Source organism: Sturnira hondurensis, unplaced genomic scaffold, assembly GCF_014824575.4.
Source record: "Sturnira hondurensis isolate 20B ecotype Veracruz unplaced genomic scaffold, ASM1482457v3 Scaffold0019835, whole genome shotgun sequence".
NCBI lineage: Eukaryota > Metazoa > Chordata > Mammalia > Chiroptera > Phyllostomidae > Sturnira > Sturnira hondurensis.
In genome coordinates this window covers 4,668,917-4,690,928 of record NW_028092466.1, presented here as the reverse complement: position 1 = coordinate 4,690,928, position 22,012 = coordinate 4,668,917, and the positions used below count along the sequence as shown (strand labels likewise).

The 22,012-nt window shown below is 47.5% G+C and overlaps 3 protein-coding genes across 11 annotated transcripts in view; 1 reads left to right on the top strand and 2 right to left on the bottom strand.

Annotated features, from left to right (window-relative positions):
• Window positions 1-297: 297 nt before the first annotated feature.
• On the bottom strand, window positions 298-7,113 carry KCNAB3 (potassium voltage-gated channel subfamily A regulatory beta subunit 3). 3 transcript variants are annotated; one of them, XM_037028231.1, is made up of 14 exons: window positions 6,758-7,113; window positions 6,158-6,591; window positions 4,767-4,810; window positions 4,645-4,682; window positions 4,328-4,407; window positions 3,542-3,586; window positions 3,407-3,451; window positions 3,147-3,190; window positions 2,858-2,944; window positions 2,522-2,607; window positions 2,238-2,358; window positions 2,058-2,152; window positions 1,844-1,964; window positions 298-1,317 (listed from the first exon to the last, which is right to left on the bottom strand). In XM_037028231.1, exons 2-14 carry the CDS (start codon window positions 6,397-6,399, stop codon window positions 1,037-1,039), a joined length of 1,329 nt encoding a protein of 442 aa, XP_036884126.1. In that variant the 5' UTR covers window positions 6,400-6,591; window positions 6,758-7,113; the 3' UTR covers window positions 298-1,036. The 3 variants fall into 3 exon arrangements, with proteins under 3 accessions (XP_036884126.1, XP_036884128.1, XP_036884127.1); XM_037028232.1 differs by adding an exon at window positions 1,587-1,675 and having other exon boundaries at window positions 1,155-1,317; window positions 6,158-7,110; XM_037028233.1 differs by lacking the exons at window positions 4,767-4,810; window positions 6,158-6,591; window positions 6,758-7,113 and having other exon boundaries at window positions 4,618-4,672.
• Window positions 7,114-7,296: 183 nt separating this feature from the next.
• TRAPPC1 (trafficking protein particle complex subunit 1) lies at window positions 7,297-8,906 on the bottom strand. The gene is made up of 5 exons (XM_037028157.1): window positions 8,819-8,906; window positions 8,610-8,708; window positions 8,388-8,458; window positions 7,887-8,025; window positions 7,297-7,603 (listed from the first exon to the last, which is right to left on the bottom strand). Exons 2-5 carry the CDS (start codon window positions 8,706-8,708, stop codon window positions 7,475-7,477), a joined length of 438 nt encoding a protein of 145 aa, XP_036884052.1. The 5' UTR covers window positions 8,819-8,906; the 3' UTR covers window positions 7,297-7,474.
• Window positions 8,907-8,914: 8 nt separating this feature from the next.
• Window positions 8,915-22,012, top strand: part of CNTROB (centrobin, centriole duplication and spindle assembly protein) — a 33,704-nt gene continuing 20,606 nt past the window's right edge. For 2 of the 7 annotated variants that reach the window (XR_005063939.1, XM_037028150.1), the window contains exons 1-10: window positions 9,019-9,212; window positions 9,524-10,187; window positions 11,451-11,535; window positions 11,815-11,896; window positions 12,378-12,534; window positions 13,462-13,578; window positions 13,798-13,914; window positions 14,255-14,353; window positions 17,379-17,615; window positions 17,950-18,096. Coding sequence is in view for 6 of the 7 variants with exons in the window: in XM_037028150.1 (XP_036884045.1) it covers window positions 9,696-10,187; window positions 11,451-11,535; window positions 11,815-11,896; window positions 12,378-12,534; window positions 13,462-13,578; window positions 13,798-13,914; window positions 14,255-14,353; window positions 17,379-17,615; window positions 17,950-18,096 (1,533 nt within the window). In the remaining variant the exon portion in view is untranslated. Of the gene's footprint in view, window positions 8,989-9,017; window positions 9,213-9,523; window positions 10,188-11,450; window positions 11,536-11,814; window positions 11,897-12,377; window positions 12,535-13,461; window positions 13,579-13,797; window positions 13,915-14,254; window positions 14,354-17,378; window positions 17,616-17,949; window positions 18,097-22,012 lie in introns of those variants that run through there. The other 5 variants (XM_037028152.1, XM_037028154.1, XM_037028155.1 and 2 more) reach the window with 5 other exon arrangements.

Genomic DNA, 22,012 nt, shown 5'->3' with positions numbered 1-22,012 from the left:
ACAAGGGCAGTGGTGTCAGAGGGAAGAAAAAGACTACAAAGCCAGATCTCTCTGGGTTCTAAGGAATATGGTAACTGAAGGAAGGAAGAAAATGGGGGCCCGAGTAATCTGGTGCCTGGGTCCTTCATGAGAGCAGTGCCTAGGAGCACAATGCTTGGGTTTCTGAGGCACGTGAGCAATGGAGAGAAAGCTAGTGGTGGAACTCTTTAATGGCAAGGGTTTAGAGGAAGCCCCCTCCCAGCTATCTGAGACTGAGACCCTAACCTCCCACCCCCTGCAATGTCAAAACACGGTGAGTGAGGAAGGATTAAGCTGAGATTTTATTTACAATTCCCTGGAAAGTCTTACAGAAGAGGGGCCATCATTATTGCTTTAAGATTATTGCCAGAAGGAAGACTGCAGTCCTTCACTGACAGGTAGGAAGCCCTGCTAGAAGGTCAAAAGTCTATCCCCAGACCTTTATTTGTCAGCCCCATATCTCTGCTGTGACCTAAAGGCTTTCACCATTTCCTGCCCAATTGTGTTGTCCAAGGGCTACCCTGCTAAGCTAGCCATCAAATTTCCCTCTAACTCTGTCAGTGCTGTTGTCACTGTATTCCCCACCCCTATATGCTCAGCAGAAACAATATATTAACACTAATTTCAGTTTGAAGCCCTCCTCCACCTCCTGGCTGGGAGGCAGGGTCCTGGTTTCCCAAAGATTATTGTTTACTTCCTGCCAGGGCCAGCCTGGCTTCCTTTGTACTGAATAACGTAAGAGCCCCATTTTCCATTGTCCCAGATGATATCATATCTCACTTCTTATTTTAGGTTATTACCCCTTGATGATATTTCAAGGGCCACTTCCGAGGTACTCTGCGTTTATGTCTGCCATTTTTTGTTTTTGTTTTTTAAAGGGCTTTGGCTATTGGGGTAAAAGAAAGGGAGCAAGACCAAATGGCAGAGAGGGGATGGCCCAGTAACTCATGCCCAGGATTAGCAAAAAAGCCTAGGAGCCTAGGAGAACACAACTGGGAGCAGCGGACTACTTTTCCTCTCAAACCCACTGCAGAAGGATATGGCTTTGTTCATGCAGATATATTATCTTATTGAAGCCAGAACTCATTAGTGAGCGGGGCCACTCTGGCTCTGGTGGAGAGGGATGGGGAGCCGGAAGGAGGTGGGTGTAGGGAAGCAGTCCTGGGCAGGCAGGTAGGTAGGGGTGCAGCAATCCGGGTTGGTCCCTGTGCCCCTGATGGATTATTTCTTGGAATGTGGTTTGTTCCCCAGGAGTCCGTCTATCTCCGTGATGGTCTGCGGGTTCAGCTGGCTCAGCACCTGGAGGAGAATCAGGCGGTTGAATAACTGAAGACGGGCATGAATTTGAGGTCATGAACTTAGGGGACCCAGGGGAGCTGCACGGAGCCCCAAGTGGCAAGGAAATAATCACAGCTGTGCCCGTTTTGTGTAATCACCCAGGACCTCTCATTGGCAAAGTGAGGACCTTGTAGTGGGTGACCTCACAGGCCCATTGTAGGTTGGACAAGGAGGCCTTGACTCCTGGGGAGGGGATAGAGATGGGCTCAGCCTCGGAATCCCCAGCTCACCTGCAGGGCACCCAGATGTTCTATCAGCTGCTCTGCACTGGACACCCCCAGCAAGACTGAGCTGACACCCTCACTGCGGAGACACCACGCTGGGGCCAGAGGAGGAAAACAAGAGAACTGATGGGTAACAGTGAGCAAATGGACATCAAAAGTGACTCTGAGGAAGAGGGTTCTCCCTGAGGACAAACCAGTCTTGGGTTTGGGAGTGTCTCAGGAGGAAACAAGAATCCTTCAGGGTCCACACTGTCGTGTCTCACCAATAGCAAGCTGTGCCACAGTGCAGCCCAGCTGGTGGGCGATGGGGAGAAGGTCCATGACTTTGGCTTGTTGCTTCTTGCCATCTTCACTCTGCACTTTGTCCTTGAGCCACTGGTAGCCCTGGAGGCCACAGAGAATCAGCAAAAGATCACACTACCACCCTAGAACATCCAGGATAGCCCAGTCCTGCCATCCTGAGCCCCGAGATCACACCTTGATGGTGGCCCTGCAGGGATCTGGGACTCGCCCATCATACTTGCTAGTGATGAGGCCACAGGCCAGAGGGGACCAGGTGACTGAGCCGACACCTAAGAGAAAGAGGATTGGATGTGGGGAAAGGGATCAAGGTGATGGTGAGCCCAAGGGAAAGGTAGGGATGAGGGTGCCACAAACCAATCTTGTGGTAGAGCTCTGGCAGCTGCATCTCCATCTTCTCTCTCTGAAACAGATGGTGCTCTGCTTGTTCACACACCGGAGGGATCAGATTGAACTGTCTGGCCATGGCGTAGGCCTCCTGTATGTGATGAGAAAGAGATGAGGGGCTGGGGCAGAGAGGGGGGTCAGAGCACCCCTTCCATTTTCTTCCACTCCTCCTCCTCCAATAGAGTGGGGTTTGGAGTGGCCATGTGAAGACAGGAACCAATTGTGAGCCAGGGCAGGTGGGATAGCACACTCACCATGATTTCTGCAGCCCCCCATCGGGATGTCCCCCAGTATAGGGCCAGGCCCTGGTTGATGACATAGGTCATGGCTCGCACAATCTCTAGGCATATGGGAGAGGGAGAGCCTTACTGTCAGATTCCTGCCATCCAGGGCTCCAGACCTGCAGATCTCTGCCTGCCCCACCGAGACCCCAGAGAGGTTGGTATCTATTTTTTGCCTCCCTCCCTGCGTAAGTCCTGGGATGTGAGCTTCCACTGTGGGAGGCTTCCTGAGCTAGGGCTGGCTTCCTGCTGAGGGTTTGAGAAGTACTCAGTTTTGAAGGACTATCAGGGTTGAGGTGATGCTTTTACCCTCCATGGGGCTGTTGGGGTCTGAGCGATTAGCAAAGACGATGTCCACATATCCCAGCTGGAGACGTTCCAGAGATCCTTGCAAACCTGGGGGAGGGATAAGGACAGGAAGGTAAGTACCTCGGCTTCAGTTTCTGAAGAATAAGGGGTGAGGTCTGAACCTTTGCCATGGCTGCCTAAATCCCAGTTCCCTTATTCAAAGCCTCCAACTCAAGAGCTTCAGAGAATGTCCCCAACTCCTCTGGCTTCCATATCAAGCCACTTCAGGTTCTCAGTCTTTAACTCTCACCCTCGATGATGTGTTTGCGGCTCAAGCCTCGCTCAGTTTCGGCCCTGTACGAAAAGGAAAGTCAAAGCTGAGGTGTTACAAGGGTAGGAGATCAGTGCTGGTCTGGGACCATGAGGAACTGGGATTGCACTGGTTTTCACAGGCAAGAAGCAGACCTGGGGTAGCAAGTGTGGGGACAGCTGTCACCACCCCTATCCCATACACCTGCACATATCCTCTATGTAGATCTTCTCCCCAGTTTTAGGGGGGCAGCCACTTACTGTCCTCCCCAAAAAATCTTGGTGGTGATGACATAGCTTGATCTCCTGGAAAAAGAGAAATGGGGGAACCCGCAAGAAAAGGATTTTTTGATGATCACATCCCAGCAACCCTCAGCCCCACAAACACTCTCTCACCTCCAACCTTTGCTCTTGAGGATGTTGCCCAGAGTTCTTTCAGCCCTGGAAGAAAGACAGTGTAGAAGCACTGACCCCTTGAAAGTGGATCAGTTCCTTCCCTTCTCTCCCACCTTTCCCTTCAACCAATTTCCTCTCTTATAAAGTGGAGCATAAACCAAGAGCCCATGGGCTGAAGGTTTATGTACTTGGCTCTGTGTAGGTACTTAGGTGATACAGGAGAAAGCAAGACAGAGTTCATGGAAGGAGGAGAATCCCAACTGAGCAGCAAATATGGCCACATGAACCAGTAATTGATAATGGTGTGTCAGAGGGCAGTGTAAAGTGCTTTGGAAACTGAAGCAGGTAGCGATCACCTTTGGAGAACTGTGTGAAGGCTTCTTGGAGGAGCTGACATTTGGGCCAAGTCTTGAAGATGAGCAGAGAGTCATCCAAATGGAGAAGATGTGGGGGTAGTCAACATAGGTTTTGGCTACTACCGGTGTGAAGCCATGGCTGTGTGAAGTGGCACGGTGTTTGAAGATCTAGCTTTGAAATCCCCACACAGTTGCACATAACTGATACCCAAGATGTATTTGTTGGTTTTATTTTATTTTGACTGCACAGCCTGCCCATTGCCTCCTAAGCTGGAGAAGGACTGATGTTTGGGACTGTGAGTCCCATCATGTTTTGGGGGTCCACTGGCTGAAATGTTAGAACTTAGTGTTGGCAGAATTCCCAGGGTTCTTAAGAGAGAAAACAGGAAGCCCTGATGTTCTCTCATCTTCTAAACATAACTTTCCTTACTTTCCAGCTGCATAAACTTCGGCAGTGTCAAACAGGTTTATACCATGCTCGTAGGCTACTGTCAGCACATCCTCTGCTGTCTAGGGAGGTGAGAGAAAGAGTTGAAGATCAACCGCTGGCCCCACAATTACCTCCCTCGCTGCACCCTGGCCCATAGCACTTTAGCCTTACTTCCGGATTCTCTCCCCTTTCCTCACCCTCCAGCCTTGCACCCCATCCACCAGTGCTTGTTGTCCAGACCCCTATCCAAGTCCATTTCCCCTGGTTCTGGTTCCCTCATAGCCCCTCACCCTGTTTCTAGGTCCCATTACTTATACCTCATCCGAGATCTGAGAACCAAATGTGACCCAGGTACCTGCAAGAGGGAAGCCAGGCACGTGAGAGCTGTGGGAGGCAAGCCATAAAAGAACACCCTTCCCTCAAATCCTTTCTAACTCACCTAGGCCAAGACAGGACACCCGAAGACCAGACTTTCCTAGGTTTCTGCAGGAGACAGAAGTAGCAGGAAGCTGTGGAGCCTCTATTAGGGACACAGATGATCAGCTCCCATTTCCTCTCCTCCAAGAATAAGAAGCCCTCGCTATGTCTCAGTCCAAAGAAACCAGACCCAATAGGCTACTGAATTGGGCAGTACTGTGCCCATAGCATAAGCGAACAAATAAATAACTCCCGCTGGATCCACTGTCCAGTGCCTTTCTTCCCTCCTAACACATTGGAGATGTGCTGCCCGATTTGTGTTTCTTCCATGGGATCTTGTTTGTGTTTGAGTCATCTCTAGCATGTGTGGAGTTGGGGGCCTGGAGAAATGTGACTGGTAGATTATGGTGAGTTTGTGAAAACAGACCTTCAGACAGAGAGTGCTATGCTAAAGGGCAGATACCAGAGATGGAGAGGTAAACCAAGTCAAATTCAGTCACTCAGGCAGGGAAGTGTCCCTGGATAGGCTAGGCAGATAGACCTCCAACATAGATAGGTAGGAAATGTCCGTGAGGAGTATGACAGGAACAACGGGACAGGCCAGTTCTTCCTCTTCCCCTCTCCACTCCCTTTGCTCCTGTGGGCTTGTGAAGTTCATCTCTGAACCAGAGAGCCCCCACCTTCCAAAACCCCTATTCAGGTTGTTGGCTCAATCTCCCAAACAGGGCTGCTACCCGGAGGCCATCAAATCCCTTAACTGCCAAAGCTCTGTAAGATTAGTGATCTCTGCTCTTTCCCAAGCAGGAATCCCCTCCCCATCCCCTCCCCCTATTGGTAGTTCTGAGAGCCCAGCAGTTCCAGTAGATAAAGTCTGCTAAATTACAGTCCACCTTCCCCACCTGACCCCTCTTCCTCAGCATGCTGTTGAGAGATGTGGCCCATCCTTCCCAGGGCCCTACTTCTGTCCCCCCAAGAAAGGTCACTGGAGACTGGGCCCATGGGGCAGGTAGGGGCAGTATCTGGGTCAGGCACCCTGAGCAGGCCAGAGTGAGAGGCCCTTTCCTTCTTCCACCTCTTCCCAGGACACCGACCCAAGGACACTATATCTTGGGGGCAGGGTGGGGGCTGGAGATTCATGCATCCCTGGCTTTCCTGGGGGTAAGGAGAAAAGCTCAGGAGCACCCCCTGGGTCTGACAGGACCCATCAATCTTGGTAAACTGAATTTCTCCTAGTCTGGGGTATCAAGGGAGACCAAGAGAAGGACAAAGTAAGGGAGTGCCAGTTATGGGAAGAAGAGATAGAATGAGCCAGGACCTTCTAAGCAAAGTTTGAGAGGGTCCTGGAGGCATCCCAGAAAGCCTCAGGTCAGGAAAGGGAAGCAAATGGGGCGGTCTGCCCTGCTACCCCCATACCTGTATTTCATGCCAGTGCCGCGGCCGGTGCTCTCTCGGAGGGCCCCAGCGGGCGCTGGGGGTCGGTGGACCACTGCGCCTCGGGCCTTGGGGCCTGGCCCTCCTCCTCCTGGAGGATTCCCATGCACCCCGCCGACTGGCCCACCATTGCTGCCCCCGGGGCCCGGCCTGGGTCCGCATAGACGGTCCTCACTGCTTCGGCTGCGAAGGTTCTGCTCAGTACACGCGATAGACACCTGCATGCCGGCTGGCCAGGGTCGGTGAGGGGGCTCCGAGGGGGTGGTGGGGGAGGAAGCCCAGAAGCCCGAGGGCGGACAAATAGGGATGTAGTGGCTCCAGCCCTGAGGAGAGCGGGAAGGCTGAGGAGGCTGCAGAGGGAGTCAGCAGGCAGGATTGGGCCCGCGGGGGCGGGCTGTTGGAGGTCGCGGGGTTTGCTGTGGGAGGAGAGAAACACAGGGGGAACCACGAGGGGAGTTACTCGTCTACGTGAGCACTGGAGCAGGGAGGAGAAGGGGGAAATGAATGACAGTAGAGGTGGAGGGCGATCCTAGGAGGGTAGGGACCTAGGGACAGATGGGGGGTAGGGGAGAGAGGTGCCACCTCAGCCTGATCCGCAGCGGGACCTGCGAGGCTCCCAGCCGCGTCGCGTCCGCAGCAAGCTCAGCTAATCCTCATGCAGGCACCGCCCCCTCGTTTGCATAAACCCGCCTGCCTCCCAGTTAAACCTGCCAGTATCTGCATAAACCCCACCTTCTGAAGCTCTATAGCTTGAATCTTGGGCATATTCAGAAGCTGGAGAACAGAACCTGGGAGGGTGGTTTGGGGTACCCTCTGTTTTCAACCCAGTGGTTCTCAGTAGGGGACGATTTAGTCCCCCAGGGGATGTTTGACAAGATCTTTTTTGACCATCACCACCGGTGACGGGAGGATGTGCTACCAGCATCTAGTGAATGGCGTCCAAGACAAAGAACAGAACAGCACCCCCCCTCCCCTCCCCCCGCCCCAATGAATCATCTAGCTAGAAATGTTAGTAGTGCTGTTATTGAGAAACCCATGGTCGGGCTCAGGGGATGTGACCACCATCCATGAGCAGGGCAGGGCCCCGACCGGTTACCACCCAAACTGACACACTCAAGCCACAGAGTTACAAAAAGTTTATTACGGACTTCTCACGGCATCTGGTAGAGGATAAACCTAGAGAGAGGGCCTGGTTTGGAGGTAACGGGGAGGGCACCAGGGTGGTCTGCCTGGGAGCTAGAGGGGTTGAGGGGGCAGATAGACAGAGGTTCTCCTGAGGGGTGAGGTAGGGTGCGTCCTTCAGCCAGCCCTGGCGGAGAAAAAGGGCAGAGAGCGGACATAGGAGTCCAGTCGGGAGCGGAAGAGCTCACTCTGTACAGTCTGTCCCAGAGGGCACAGGGGATTCTTCACCACCAGCTCCACGTACAGCTATGGGGAGAGAGGGTGTTAGAGCCAGGCTTTGGACACTTCTTGTTTCCAACTCTAAACTTAGTATAACTTCAGGGATGTGCAAATGCACTCGGATCAAGGGTGAGGAGGCAAGCCCTCCTTGAGGAGAAACTGGTGGTGGAAGTGTTGAAAACTCTTACTTCTATAGTAGGATACTCTACAGTAGGATCCTGGCAGGGAATCTGAAGGAGTCTGGGGGCTCTCTACACGGCCATTACTGTTGAGGAGCTTTGGGAGAAGGGTCCCAGGGTCTGGCACTGACCGAACTGTAGATGTGATGCAGCACGTCTCGGATGGGTCCCACGCCCAAGTCAGTGTTCATGACAACCTTGATTCCAGTGGGCGTCTCGTAGTAATGGAGTTTGTAACGGCTAGTCTGGAAGGACAGAAAGCCATCCTTCCTGCAGAGATGAGGAGGATGTTAAGGAATGGGAGAGGAATTTCTCCCAGAGAGACACTTCTAACCCTCTTTAGGTCGACTCTTCTCTATAAATACATTTGCAGGAGTCTGGTTGAGTAAAGACACCTTTCATTTCCCAGCCTCTCACCCCCCATTTGGCCCCCACATCCAACCTTTCTACCTTCAGATTTTCCTCACCGCGGCTTCTTCCAGCTCCAGCATTCTCTCCTCAGGTTAGCTTCCCCTCCCGAGGAGCCAAATGCTCCTCCCACATCAGAAAGCCCCTCCCACCCCGCCCCGCCCCAATTCCCAAGGCTATTCCTCCTTCCCTAGACATCCCCTTTGACTCCGGACTCCGCATACATGTCTAGCGGGGACATCTTGCTGACAAACGAGCGGATAGAGAACAGCATCCCGTACATCAGCTTGAACTCCTGGAGGAAGAGGGGCAGAATTAGCTTTTGGTTGTTAAAGTAGACAGGCCAGGGGCAGGAACGCGCCAGGATTTGGAGAGGGGTGACTGGTCTGGGACTATGTACGTCTGGAGATAAGAGGTCACCCGGTTGCGCGTGGCCCTCTCGTCACCTCCTCCTTGGGGATCCCCGCTTGCTTCTTGCGGTGCCACTCGCTGTAATGTAGACACACTCCATTTCGGTCAAACAGGTACAGGTTGTGGACAGTCATCTGCAGGACACAGAGTGTGAGCCTCGCTCCGGGACCGCCCACCCTCTGTGGGTCCCAGTTTTCTATCCTGGATCCCTCCGACCAGGCGAGGTCCCCTCCCCCGAACTCACCGGAACTGCTCCGAGTGCCTGTCACTAGATGCTTCCGGTTTTCACGGAGCTCCGCCCCACCCGGTTCCTGTGCGGCCGAGGAGCTTTAATAGCGTCCCAATACCTCTCTCAGCCAATTCGCGGCCGTCGGGCCCGCGCACGCGCATTCTGGCTCCCAGGCTCCAGAAGCCGTAAGTGCGGCAGCGAGCCTGGTACTCGGGCTGGTGACGTCATCGAGGAGAGAGGCGGGGCTTTGGGCGGTGGGCAGGCGGCTGCCAACGGTTTTGAGTGTAGGGAAGGGCGTGAGAGGAAAGGTCTAGGTCTTTCCGGGTCCGGGCTCGCGCAAGGGGCTACCCATGACAGATTGAGGGGCTGAAGACTGGAGGTGTGGGATAGTAGAAACGGAGTAATTAAGGTACAACATTTCAGGCTAGGTTTGAGGGCGGAGTACTTTTTAGGGATATTCTGAGGGTGTGACTGAGTGTTCACGAAGTTTCTTTTGCGGTAGTGGGAAGGGAGGGATCTAGGGAGACTTGTCATGGCTTTCGTAGTAGGAGGGGTTGCAGGGGATGTACAAGGCAGTAGCCCCTGGGTAGAACCGTGCAGAGGGGAGTGGGGAGGTGGGGATCGTGGCATTCCTGTCTCTCTGAGACTGGAGCCAGCTGAAGGGCAGGTAAGGCAGCTTGGACGGAAATTAGGCCACTATTTGATTTGGGTTTGTTTCAGTTTGCACGTTCTGGGTGTGAGAACTTAAGAGCTGAATTGACCAGTGATAGCCTGTGCCAGAAGTTGATCTGCACCTTTCAGCACTCCAGATGAACTTCAGGGGTACTTTTGTCCCCCACTCACTCCTTGCTGTACCCTCCTTTTCCACAGTTTCCGGGAGCTATGGAAAGAAATGCTTTTGCTCTCTTCCATGACCTGTAGTACCGGTGGGAATCTTTCCTGTAACCAGAAAGCCTCCGTACCCTTATTCACCAAGATTCCTTGGCTTGGAGTCTTCCCCCTTTCTCCCAAATCTTCCTTCTCTGTTTACTTTACCCCCTGGGCTCTCCTAAAGCAGAACCAGGAGTGGGATCCCAGCTCTGCCGCCTCCAGTTGTCTCTTTCCTGTACTCATGGCGACATCAGCTACCAGCCCCAGTTCACCTCTCCGGGCTGAGGATCTCTTGAGTGATTCATCAGAAGCCCCTGGGCTGAACCAAGTGTCCTCGGAGGTGACCTCCCAGCTCTATGCTTCTTTGCACCTCAGTCGTCAAGCAGAGGCCACAGCCCGAGCCCAGCTGTATTTACCCTCCATCTCCCTACCACCTCATGAAGGGTTAGACAGCTTGGCCCAAGAGCTGAGTCGCAGTTTGTCAGTTGGATTGGAGAACAACTTGAAGAAAAAGGTGAGGGAGGTGTGTCTGGAGGACCTCTTGGGTCTTGAGATTGGGGGGTGGTAGAAAAGAAGAGCTTTACTGAAATTTGAACTATTGTTGGATTTCACATTCCTTTTAAGTACAGAGTCAGTCATCTTTGTTTCTGGGAGCCAATGTTTATGAGAGAGAGAGGCTGGGACACCAGAATTTGGGAAGTTGTGAAATTTCCCAGTGTTTTCTTTGTCAGAGATACCTGCACTGTGGGACAGGTTGCCCTGCTTCTTTGAGATTTAGGACCTGGAAGTGAGGATAAGGTTTCTTTCTTTTTTTTTTTAAGATTTTATTTATTTATCTTTAGAGAGGAAGGGAAGGAGAGAAGGAGAGAAATATCAATGTATGGTTGCTTCTTGTGAGTCCCCCACTGGGAACTGGCGTGCAACCCAGACATGTGCCCTGACAGAGAATCGAACTGCGACCGTGCGGTTCGCAGCCCTAGCTCAATCCACTGAGCTACACCAGCCAGGGCTGGGTTTCTTTTTCTTTCTTTCTTTTTTAATCCTCACCTAAGGACTTTTTTCACTGCCTCCCTCCCTCCCTCCCTCCCTCCCTCCCATTTAGAATGTATGGGGAGCAGGAAGAGAAACATCAATTGGTTGTGTTCTTATACATGCCCAACAGGGATAGTGAACCTGCAACCTGGGTATGTGCCCTGACCAGGGATCAAACCCTTATCCTTTTGGTCTATGGGATGATACCCCAACCAACTGAGCCACACCGGCCAGGGCTGAGGCTTAAGTTTTCTCCATCCTAAGAGATGACTAGAGACTTAAGGATAGCAGCAAAATATGCTAAGATCATTCCAGTTCAAAACTGTTTTGATTATATGGTTCAAAATTAGGCATGTAAGTCATTAAGACATAGTTTAATAAATTACACATGTTACAGAGAAAATAGTTATTGGTGTTCCATAGAAAAGGTCTCATAACTAATTTCTCGAGTTTGAAAAACTGATAGCCATGGGCTACAGTTTTTAGGCAGGTTGTTTGTTCTCTAGTTGGCAAGAGTCCTCACTACTCTTGTTTTAATGTGCCAAATTAATTTATTTACACCACCTGTCTGGCATCTGTACACATTTGAGTTTCTGACCTTTATTGAGTCAGTTCTGTTGTTCTTGCTTTCCCAGGTGCTGGAGTAAAAATTCTTGGGTTTTAGGAGGTACTGGATGCCTTCTACCCTGGCAGTAGGTAGAATATAGACTATTCAAGTTGCTTCTGATTTCTGCTACTTTTTTAGGATGGTTCCAAGCATATCTTTGAGATGGAAAGTGTTCGGGGTCAACTGCAGAGCATGCTCCAAACCTCACGTGATGCAGCCTACCGTGAGTAAATCCCTTCCCTATAAAGGAGAACCTAGATTTAAGGAGTGGGAGAAAGTAGAGAAAGGAAGCGGAGTGCGAGGGGAACCTAGACCTCTGAGACAAGATTTCAGGAGGAAAGGCTTCAGTTCTTTGGGAGAAGGGCTGGAGGAGTGGGTGAAATAGAAAGGAAGGCTCTCTGCTTTCTTTTCCTTCGAGTGGCCCTCGTTTTCTATCAAGTAAATAAGTGGCCCTTACTTACTTGATCCTTGCTGGCTGTGGGGTCCCTTTGGGTCCCTGCAGGGGATCCCCTTATTCCAGGTGCTGGCTCAGAGAGACGGGAAGAAGACTCCTTTGACAGTGAAAGCACAGCCACCTTGCTTAAGTGAGTTCCCCTTGGGATTCTTCTAGCCTGATTGCTCACTCTCTTGCAGAGCCAAGTGTTCTATTTCTTAGTTCTTCCTTTAGTGCCATTGTACCTCTTGAGGCCTAAGACACTTGCCACTTAGCTTTTAGTTTTATCCTCTCTCTCCTATCTTCTACTCTCTTTAATTCTTCAGGAACTTGGGCACCTGCTGCCTAGTACCTGGCCTTCTCCCAGCCTCTGCTCCTCCTTCTCCCAGAAGAGTTAGCTTGCTTCTGTGGAGACTTTTACCATAGGGAGTGTGGCCTGGAGGAAGGAGCATTATAGAGTGAATCATAGAACCTATGTACTGTGTATGGTTCTGTCACTACCTAACTTGAAGACATCAGCCAAGTCTCTTGTGCTTTCTGAGTTTCAGTTTCCTCATTTGTAAAATGTCACAGTTGGACTTATGGGTCTCAAACACTTTCCCAATTCTAATATTTCTACCTGATTTGCTCAGCACCCAGCCCCTGCAAGACTTATCTCCATCCAGTTCAGCCCAAACCCTGGAGGAGTTGTTTCCCCGCTACACCAGCCTTCGGCCAGGACCCCCACTAAATCCTCCAGATTTTCAGGGCCTGAGAGATGCACTGGATTCAGAGCATACTCGTCGCAAGGTGAGATAAAAAGACTTTCTTTTGAAAGCAGAAAAGATTAGAAATAGGGCTAAGTGCTAAGAAGGGAAGAGGGTTAAGGGACCAAAGCTGGGGCTTTGCTCTAATGGCTCTTCAGGAAGGCCTTCTTCCACCATTCTATCTAAAATGGTGCACTTCTCCTCCAGGTATTCATTACTCTGTTATATCCTTACGTAGCTTATCCTTAATGTATCTTGCTTATTTTGCTCTTCTAAAGTCTAAGCTCCATGAGGGTCATACCTTATCTTTTTCAGCACTGTCTTCCTAAAGTTAAGAATATACCAAACACATAGAAGCACTCCATAAGTGTTTGGTGAATGAGCAATGAATTTTGTTGTCTTGTACAAAGGCTTTATAGCTGCTGATATAATGAGTTTTATCCCTCTGAACCTCAGCCTGTCTGATGGGGGAAAAAAGAGGGACAAGGCAGAAGAAAAGTCAAAATCATTGGTTGTGTTGTCATTTTTGGAAACTTCTCTTCTATTTTCAACTGCCTGATAGGTTTTGACTTTATCCTTGCGATGTTTAATCACTTTGTTCAATTGAACACAGTTTAATCACTGTGTTCAATGAGTGGGAAGTTACTCTTAAGGCAGGAGTAACTTCCCACTCTTTGCAGCATGGGCTGCTGCACCCCCACCAAGAGGTCTGTGGAAATTTTTCTCAGGGGATCCAGGGAAAGGAAGAGCCTGGAAGCTAAGCCCCTGCTTTCTGAGATGGTAGAGGAAGGTGTTAGAAGTCTTGGGCCCTATGGTTTCTGCTCCAGAATTCTTGATTCTCTTCGAAACCTAATCTGTCCTTGGGACCCAGCCCATTTCCTGTCTCCAGCCCATTTCCACCTAGCTGGAAAGTTTGGTGCTTTGGTCAGATTAAGGATGGCAATACTCAGTTCTTTATCCTTCTTCCCAGCATTGTGAGCGTCATATTCAGAACCTACAGACCCGCGTGCTAGAGCTTCAGCAACAGTTAGCTGTGGCTGTGAATGCTGACCGCAAGAAAGATATCATGATTGAACAACTGGACAAGGTGCCAGGGTAGCAGAATGTGGTGGGTTTCTCTCCATGGGGTGCATTAAGGAACAGTAAATAGGGGGTGGCCAACCAACATCTTTTGTTCATGCTGGGAGCTGGGGTAAGGGGTGGGTTTATTGGCTACTGGGAGAAGGTGGCTGTTGACCTTGCCCCCATGGGCAGAAGGAAGGCAAAAATATTATTTTGGAATTACATCTGCCTTTCCTCTCCTGAGACTCTGGCCCGTGTGGTAGAGGGCTGGAACCAGCATGAAGCTGAGCGCACAGAAGTACTTCGGGGACTCCAGGAAGAACGCCAGGCAGCTGAACTCACTAGAAGCAAGCAGCAGGAGGTGGGTAATGTGGGTTATATAACCTATATAACCTAAGTCACTGATTGCTAGAATGAGGGGGTTGAAATAGCCTTGGAATTAAAGTTCTTCCCAGATTGACCTGAATCTTGCAGTAGCCAGCCTGACAATTCTCTCCTGTTTTTGCTCCCTTCACGGTTTCTGCTGCCAAAGAAGACATCGTTGATGTCTTCCCAGCTTTTCCTATACCATGTAGTTAGACTTTTTGGCCCTCAAGTAATCGACTTAACCCTTAATTTTAAAGTTTACATTGTTAATGCTTTTTGTATAACATAGAGATTTCCCTCAGTTCCTCTGTCCTGTGTAACCCTTCTCCTGAAAGACAGTAACCCGCCTGGAACAAAGTCTTTCTGAGGCCATGGAGGCCCTGAATCGTGAGCAGGAAGCTGCCAGACTACAGCACCGGGAAAGAGAGATGCTGGTGAGAATGCTGGGCTGGGTTAATTCCAACAGAGGCTGTTATGTTAATTACTTCTGTAGGGCTTGGGCTGTTGGTGGATTGTGGGAGTTCATGACTTTAGTTGCTCCAGGGCAGTAGTTCCCAAAGAGTGTTCCTTAGAACACGAGTTCTGCTAGATACTCTACAAAAAGGACTCTGCCACCAAGTGAGTTTGAGAGACTGCAAATTATTAGAATCATCTGGGGAATTATTGTGAAATATAAATCTCTGGGACCCATCCCCAGAGGTTGATTCAGTAGATATACGGTGGGGTTTAGGAAACAAAATATTTTCAGGAATTTCCTTTGTGATTTTATTTAGCCAGGTTTGGGAACTGTGGTCTAGGGCATAGCCTCAAACCTCATAGCCTCTCATACCTCAAAAAGGTATGAGATGAGACTCATTCAAGCTTCTTATTACCGAAATGATAAGGTGATTACCCATGTGAATTAGTAGCCAGGTTTGGAACTTGTTGCATGCATGGCACATGCTTGCTGTATGCATGCTAGTGCTTAGAATCTTTTTTTAAAAAATATTTTATTGATTATACCTTTACAGTTGTCCCATTCCCCCCCCTTCATTCCCCTCCACCCTGCATACCCCCTCCACCCACATTCCCCCACTTTAGTTCATGTCCATGTGTCATAAGTTCTTTAGCTTGTACATTTCCCATACTACTCTTGCCCTCCCCCTGTCTATTTTCTCCCCACTGTCTATGGTACTTATTTTCTGTACCTTCTCCCCCCTTCTCCTCCTCCCACTCTCCTGTTGCTAACCCTCCATGTGATCTCCATTTCTCTGGTTCTATTCCTGTTCTAGTTGTTTGCTTAGTCTGCTTTTGTTTTTGCTTTAGGTGTGGTTGTTAGTGATTATGAGTTTGCTGTCCTTTTGCTGTTCATATTTTTTATCTTCTTTTTCTTAGATATGTCCCTTTAACATTTCATGTGATAAAGGCTTGGTGATGAGGAACTCCTTGAACTTGAACTTATCTGAGAAGCACTTTATCTGCCCTTCCATTCTAAATGAAAGCTTTGCTGGATAAAGCAATCTTGGCTGTAGGTCTTTGGATTTCATGACTTGGAATACTTCTTTCCAGCCCCTTTATGCCTCAAAAGATCTCCTGAGAAATCAGCTGACACTCTGATGGGAACTCTTTTGTAGGTGACTGTCCTCTTATCTCTTGCTGCTTCTAGGATTCTCTCCTTCATTTTCATCTTGGGTAATGTAATTATGATGCACCTTGGTGTGTTCCTCCTTGGATCCACCTTCTTTGGGACTCTCTGAGTTTCCTGGACTTCCTGGAGGTCTATTTCCTTTGCCAGATTGGGGAAGTTCTCCTTTATTATTTGTTCAAATAAGTTTTCCACTTGTGGTTGTTCCTCTTCCCTTTCTGGTACCCCTATAATTCAGATGTTGGAATGTTTAAAGATGTCCTGGAGGTTCCTAAGCCTCTCCTCATTTTTTTTTTTAATTCTTGTTTCTTCCTTCTTTTCTGTTTGTTTGTTTCTTTCTTCCTTCTGGTCCATTCCATTGATTTGAGTCCCAGTTTCCTTCCTATCACTATTGGTTCCCTGGGCATTTTCCTTCATTTCACTTAGTGTAGCCTTCATTTTTTTATCTAATTTGTGACCAAAATCAACCATTTCTGTGAGCATCCTGATCACCAGTGTTTTGAACTGTGCATCTGATAGGTTGGCTAGCTTTTGGTTGCTTAAAAGTATTGGCTCTGGGGCTTTGATTTGTTCTTCCATTTGAGCCATAATTTTTTTGTCTTGTTGCACCTGTTATGTATGAGGGGTGGAGCCTCAGGCATTCACCAGGGTGGGGCAACCCCTGTTGCTGGGTCGTGAGGCTGTATGTACGGTTGGGTCAGAGAGGAAATAATGGTGCTTGCTCTGCTCTCTCTGGGATTTCAGTCCCCTCTGCAGCTTCCCACAAGCAAACGGAGCCCTTCTGGTGCTGGTTCCCAGGTGGGTGGGCTTGTGTACGTTCTAGGACCCTGTGGGTCTCTCCAACAAACTCTCCTGTGAGGCTGGGAGTCTTTCCCGCCACCTCAGCCACCACAAGTGTTTTCAATCAGTGCTTTTAGGCTTTATTTCCTGGTGCTGGGGCCATAGGTTGCTTAGTCTGCCTTGCTGCCCATTTTCGCCTGGTTTATCTGCACTCGAAGTGTGTGACCACAGTCAGCCAGCGGCCTTGTGTGCCTCACTGGGTTTGCTGGTTGCCGCCCCTCACCTGGGGTCTGCTAGCCCTGTACCACTGTGCGCTTGGGTCCAGCAGCCACTGCTTTTTCCTGCTGTGACCCCTCTCTGCTGGCCACTGACTCTGCCCCTTACCAGTCTGGATGAATGGTTGTTGGACTTCCGTACAGTTCAATTTTCTGTTGTTCTGGTTGTTTTTTGTTTCTAAATCTTTGTTGTCCTTAATTTTGGTTGTGTGAGGAGGCATAATGTTTGTGCGAGGAAGCACCTACTCCTCCATCTTGGCTGGAAGTTCTTTGCCTGCATGCTGGTACTTAGAGTCTTAACAGGTTACATCTAACAGTGTTGGTGATAGTTGCTGGTTGGCTAGTACACGATGGCAGGCTGGATAGTCTATTCTTTGTGGATATTCTATTCTGTTGATGATGGTGATGGCTAATATATACTGAGTACTTACTACATGCCAGACACTGTGCTAAAAAAGAGTATGCTTTACATATTCTTTTCACTTTAATCTTCACAAAGTAGACGGTAATATTATGCCTGCCCATTTCACAGATGAGGATGTATACCTAAGGACACATAGTAAATGACAGAGTTGGCACTCAAACTGAGATTTGAATCCAGATTTACCTATTTCTGGAACAGAAGCTCTTACCTACTATATTATAATCCTGTTGGCTTGTCAGCTTTTGTATTTTTAATGGACACAATTCTCAGCAGGCACATTGTATGGGAGGCGAGGGGGCATGTTGCTGGTCTCTTGAAGACATGCTGAGGATCTTGGTCTTCTCCTGGGGCTCTAGGAAGAGGAAAGGCAAGCTCTGGCCTTGAGATTGGAGCTAGAAGAGCAGCAGTGTCGAGCCCTGCAGGAAGAAAGGGATGAGGCTCGTGCTGGGCAGCTCAGTGAGCATCGACAGTTGGAGACACTTCAGGTGACCCTAGAAGAAGAACGACAGACCTGGATCCAGCAAGAGCGCCAGTTTAAAGAACACTACCAGGCACTGCAGGAGGAGGATCAGGCTCAGTTGGAAAGGGAGAAGGTAAAAGCAGCAGCTGGGGAATGAGGAACAGATGAAGGGCAAAATGATGGAATGAGATGAGATATCAGAATATGGGGTATAGGGGACTCAATGGAGACTAAAGAACTATGTGCATATGTGGGAAACAAGATGGAAAGTATAGGCCCAGCTAGAAAGGCTTGGGGCATCAAATACCTGGGAGACCAAAGAGAAAGACTAAACTGAGATTAGGAACTAGGTCAAATGTGAAGAGAAGGAAAGGAAGCTTGGGGTTTGGGTGGCGGGGGGGAGGAATTGGAAAATGTAACTAGGAGACAGAAAATTTGGTATATACTTGTTTGATTCTCTTTCTCAGGGGAACACACAGAGGGAGGCCCAGGCTGCCCGGGAGGCCCAGCAGCAGCTGGCATCGATGCAGTCTGAGGCGCAGCGGTTGGAAGGAGAGCTGGATATAGCTCGGAGAGAGAGAGATGCTCTGCAGCTGGAAATGAGCTTGGTGCAGGTTGGGAGAAGTGGTCTTAGGGGTCATTACAAACACATTTCTTCCTTTTAAAAAAGATCTTATTTATTTATAGACTTTAATTAATTTATTTTTAGAGGGGAAGGGAGGGAGAAAGAGAGGGAGAGGAACAACAGTGTGTGGTTGTCTCTCACACAACCCCTAGTAGGGATCTGGCCCACAACCCAGGCATGTGCCCTGACTGGGAATCAAACTAGGGACCTTTAGCTTCGCAGGCCCGCACTCAATCCACTGAGCAACACCAGCCAGGGCTTATTTATTTTTTTTTTAGAGGGGGAAGTGGGAGGGGAGGGAAACATCCACGTGCAAGAGATACATTGATTGGTTGCCTTTTGCATGCCTCCAGCTGGGAACCTGACCCACAACCCAGACCTGTGTCCTGACCCAGAATAGGATCAGAGACCTTTTAGCTTGCAGGCTGACACTCAATCTACTGAGCCACACCAGCTAGGGCATGGAAGACATGTTTCTAATTAGAATTTTGACTTTTATGAGCTTCTGTTTTTATGTGTAAAATATGTGGTAAGGGCAAATTACCATATTTTGCTGTGTATAATGTGCTCTTGTGTATAATGTGCGCCCACATTTTTGGCCCAAACTTTCAGGAAAAAATCTTTCATTTTAATGTTTTAATTCAATGTTTTATTTATTTATATTTAGATACTTGTTTTTTGTCTTATAAAGGATTTTAGCATTATTTTTGAACATATGGTACAAGAAATTTTTATTTTATTTATTTATTTTTAGAGACAGGGGAAGAGGAGAAAGAGGGAAAGAAATGTCAATATGTGGTTACCTCTTGTGCACCCCCAAAGGGGAACCTGGCCCACAACCCAGGCATGTGCCCTGACTGGGAACCAAACTGGCCTGTGCTCAATCCACTGAGCTACACCATACAGGGCTATGGTACAAGAAATTTTATGTAACAATTACAAAACACAAGAACAGATACAAGGTATTTTGGTACTACTCATATTTAATACACATCCTTATTTTTTTCCCTGAAAAATTTGGGAAACAAAGTACACATTATATCCTACAAAATACAGTAATACGTTTCTGAGACCAAGTCAGTCTGAGAGATGTTTCCCATTATTAACTGTTGACTTAATCAGATACTCAGTTTCTGGGTTAGTTAGACCAGTGTTTGACCCCTTGAGCAAATAAATTCCTTTCACCTAGCCCATTCAACTGGAGAACTGCCCACACAGAAACTAATTTATCATGGAGACCTAGAGTAAAGATGTTAGTAGACAATTTATTAAGTAGCAGTTTATAAGCTGCTGTGACCCTAAACTGGTGCTAGATGTGTGTATGTATTTGTGTATTCAGTAAGCCTATTGAATAGCCCTTCTACACGTAAGCTCTATGCTAGGAACTGGGAATAGCCCTTGCCAACAAGGTGCTCACCAGCTAGATGGGGAGTTTGTCTACTACACGCATATTTGAAGTAGAATGGTAACCGATAATTGAGGGTAAGGAAAACTACTCTTTACTCTTTACATTGTATTCTTAGTAAGTAAGGTCTTCAACAGCCACACTGAGTAAAATCTACAATCTGTGACAATCTGTTTCCCTTCTCTGTTTAATTATTATGTATACCACGTAGTGTACCTTTAAAAATCTTGTTTATTTTTTGTAAGGTCTTCTAGGGCAAAGATTTTTTCCTATTGTTGAATCCTAGAATAATGCCTGGCTTTAGTGTTCAAGTCCTCTATTTACTTATTGGTCTACTCATTGAAAGTAAATAGTTCTCTATTTACTTATTGGTCCACTCATTGAAGTCTCCAACAATTGTTGTCAACTGTCTATTCATTCAATTCTGTCAGTATATTTTGGGACTCTCTTAGGTCCAATCTTCTGTATTTCTCTGGTGTCAGTTGTTACTTCTCTTTCATTTTTTATTTTATTAGTTTGGGTCCTCTCTCTTTTTCTTGATGAGTGTGGTTAAAGGCTTGTCAATCTGGTTTATATTCTCAAAGAACCAGCTCTTGGTTTCATTGATCTTTTGTGTTATTTTCTCAGACTCTCTTTTGTTTATTTCATCTCTGATCTTTAGTATTCCCTTTCTTCTCACACTGGGCTTTGTTTGGTGTTCTTTTCCTGGTTATTTTAGGTATAAGGTAAGATTGTTTGAGACTTTTTTTGTTTTTTGAGGTAGGCCTGTATTGCTGAGTTTCCCTCTTAGGACTGCTTTTGCTGTGTCCCATAGATTTTTGGATTGTATTTTCATTTTTATTTGTCCCAAGTTATCTTTTGACTTCTCTCTTAATCTCATTGTTAACCCATTCATTGTATAGTAGCATGTTGTTTAGCCTCCGTGTGTTTGTGTGTTTTTCAGGTTTTTTTCTTGTAATCGATTTCTAGTTTTATACCATTGTGGAGGGAGAAGATGCTGACGTATTTCAATTTTCTTTAATTTATTGAGACTTGTTTTGTGACCTAACCTGTGATCTACCTTGGAAAATGTTCCACATGTACTCGAAAAGAATGTATATTCTGCTGCTTTGGAGTGAAATGTCCAAAAATATCAATGGAATCCACGTGGTCCAATGTGTCATTTAAGGCCTCTGTTTTCTTGTTAATTTTCTGTCAAAAGATCTATCCAGTGATGTCAATGGGGTGTTTAAATTCTCTACTATAACTCTATTACTGTTTATTTCTCCCTTTATGTGTTTCAACATTTGCTTTATAAATTTAGATTCTCCTATGTTGGTTTCATAAACATTTATAAGTGTTATAACCTCTTAATTGGATTGATCCCTTTACCATTATGGAATGTCCTTCTTAGTCTCTTATTTACAGCCTGTGTTTTAAAGTCTGTTTAAGTATTGCTACTCCAGCTTTTATTTTTGTTTCCATTTGCATGAAATATCTTTTTCTATCTCTATACTTTAGGTCTGTGTATCTTTCAATCCGAAGTGGGTCTTTTTTTTTTTTAATTTATTTTTAAGATTTTATTTATTTCCAGAGAGAGAGGAAGGGAAGGAGAAAGAGATGGACAGAAACATCAATGTGTGGTTGCTTCTTGTGCACCGCCAGCTGGGGTCCTGGTCCCCAACCCAGGTATGTGCCCTGATTGGGAATAGAACCAGGGCCCTTTGGTTCAGAGGCCAGCACTGAATCCACTGAGCCACACCAACCTGGGCTAAAGTGGGCTTTTTTTGGACAGCATATATATGGGTCTTGGTTTATTATTCATTCAATTACCCAATGTCTTTTGATTGAAGAATTTAATCCATTTACATGTAAAATTATTATTGATAGGTACACAGTTATTGCCATTTTATTATTCATTATTTATGTTCTTTTCCCCCTTTTTCTTCTTCAAGAAGTCCCTTTAACATTTCTTGTAATACTGGTTTGATGCTGATGAACTCATTTAGCTTTTGGTTGTCTGGGAAGCCATTTAATCTCTTATGCAATTTTATTTTATTTTATTTTATTTTTATTTTTTAAAAGATTTTATTTATTTATCTTTAGAGGGGAAGGGAAGGAGAGAAGTATCAATGTATGGTTGCCTCTCGTGAGTCCCCTGCTGGGAACTGGCCTGCAACCTAGGCATGTGCCCTGACTGGGAATTGAACCTCGATACTCTAGTTCGCAGGCCTGCGCTCAATCCACTGAGCTATGCCAGCCAGGGCTCTTCTGCAATTTTAAATGGTAGCCTTGCTGAGTAGAATGGTCTTGGTTGTAGGTTCTTGCTTTTCGTCACTTTGAATATCTGTGCCAATCCCTTCTGGCCTGCAAAGGTTCTGTTGAGAAATCAGCGGGGATTCTTATGGGAGCACCCTCAAAGGTAACTAACTGCCTTTCTCTTGTTGCTTTTAAGATTCTCTTTGACTTTAACCATGCCATTTTAATTATGGCATGGTTAAAGTCCTTGGTATGTCCGTGC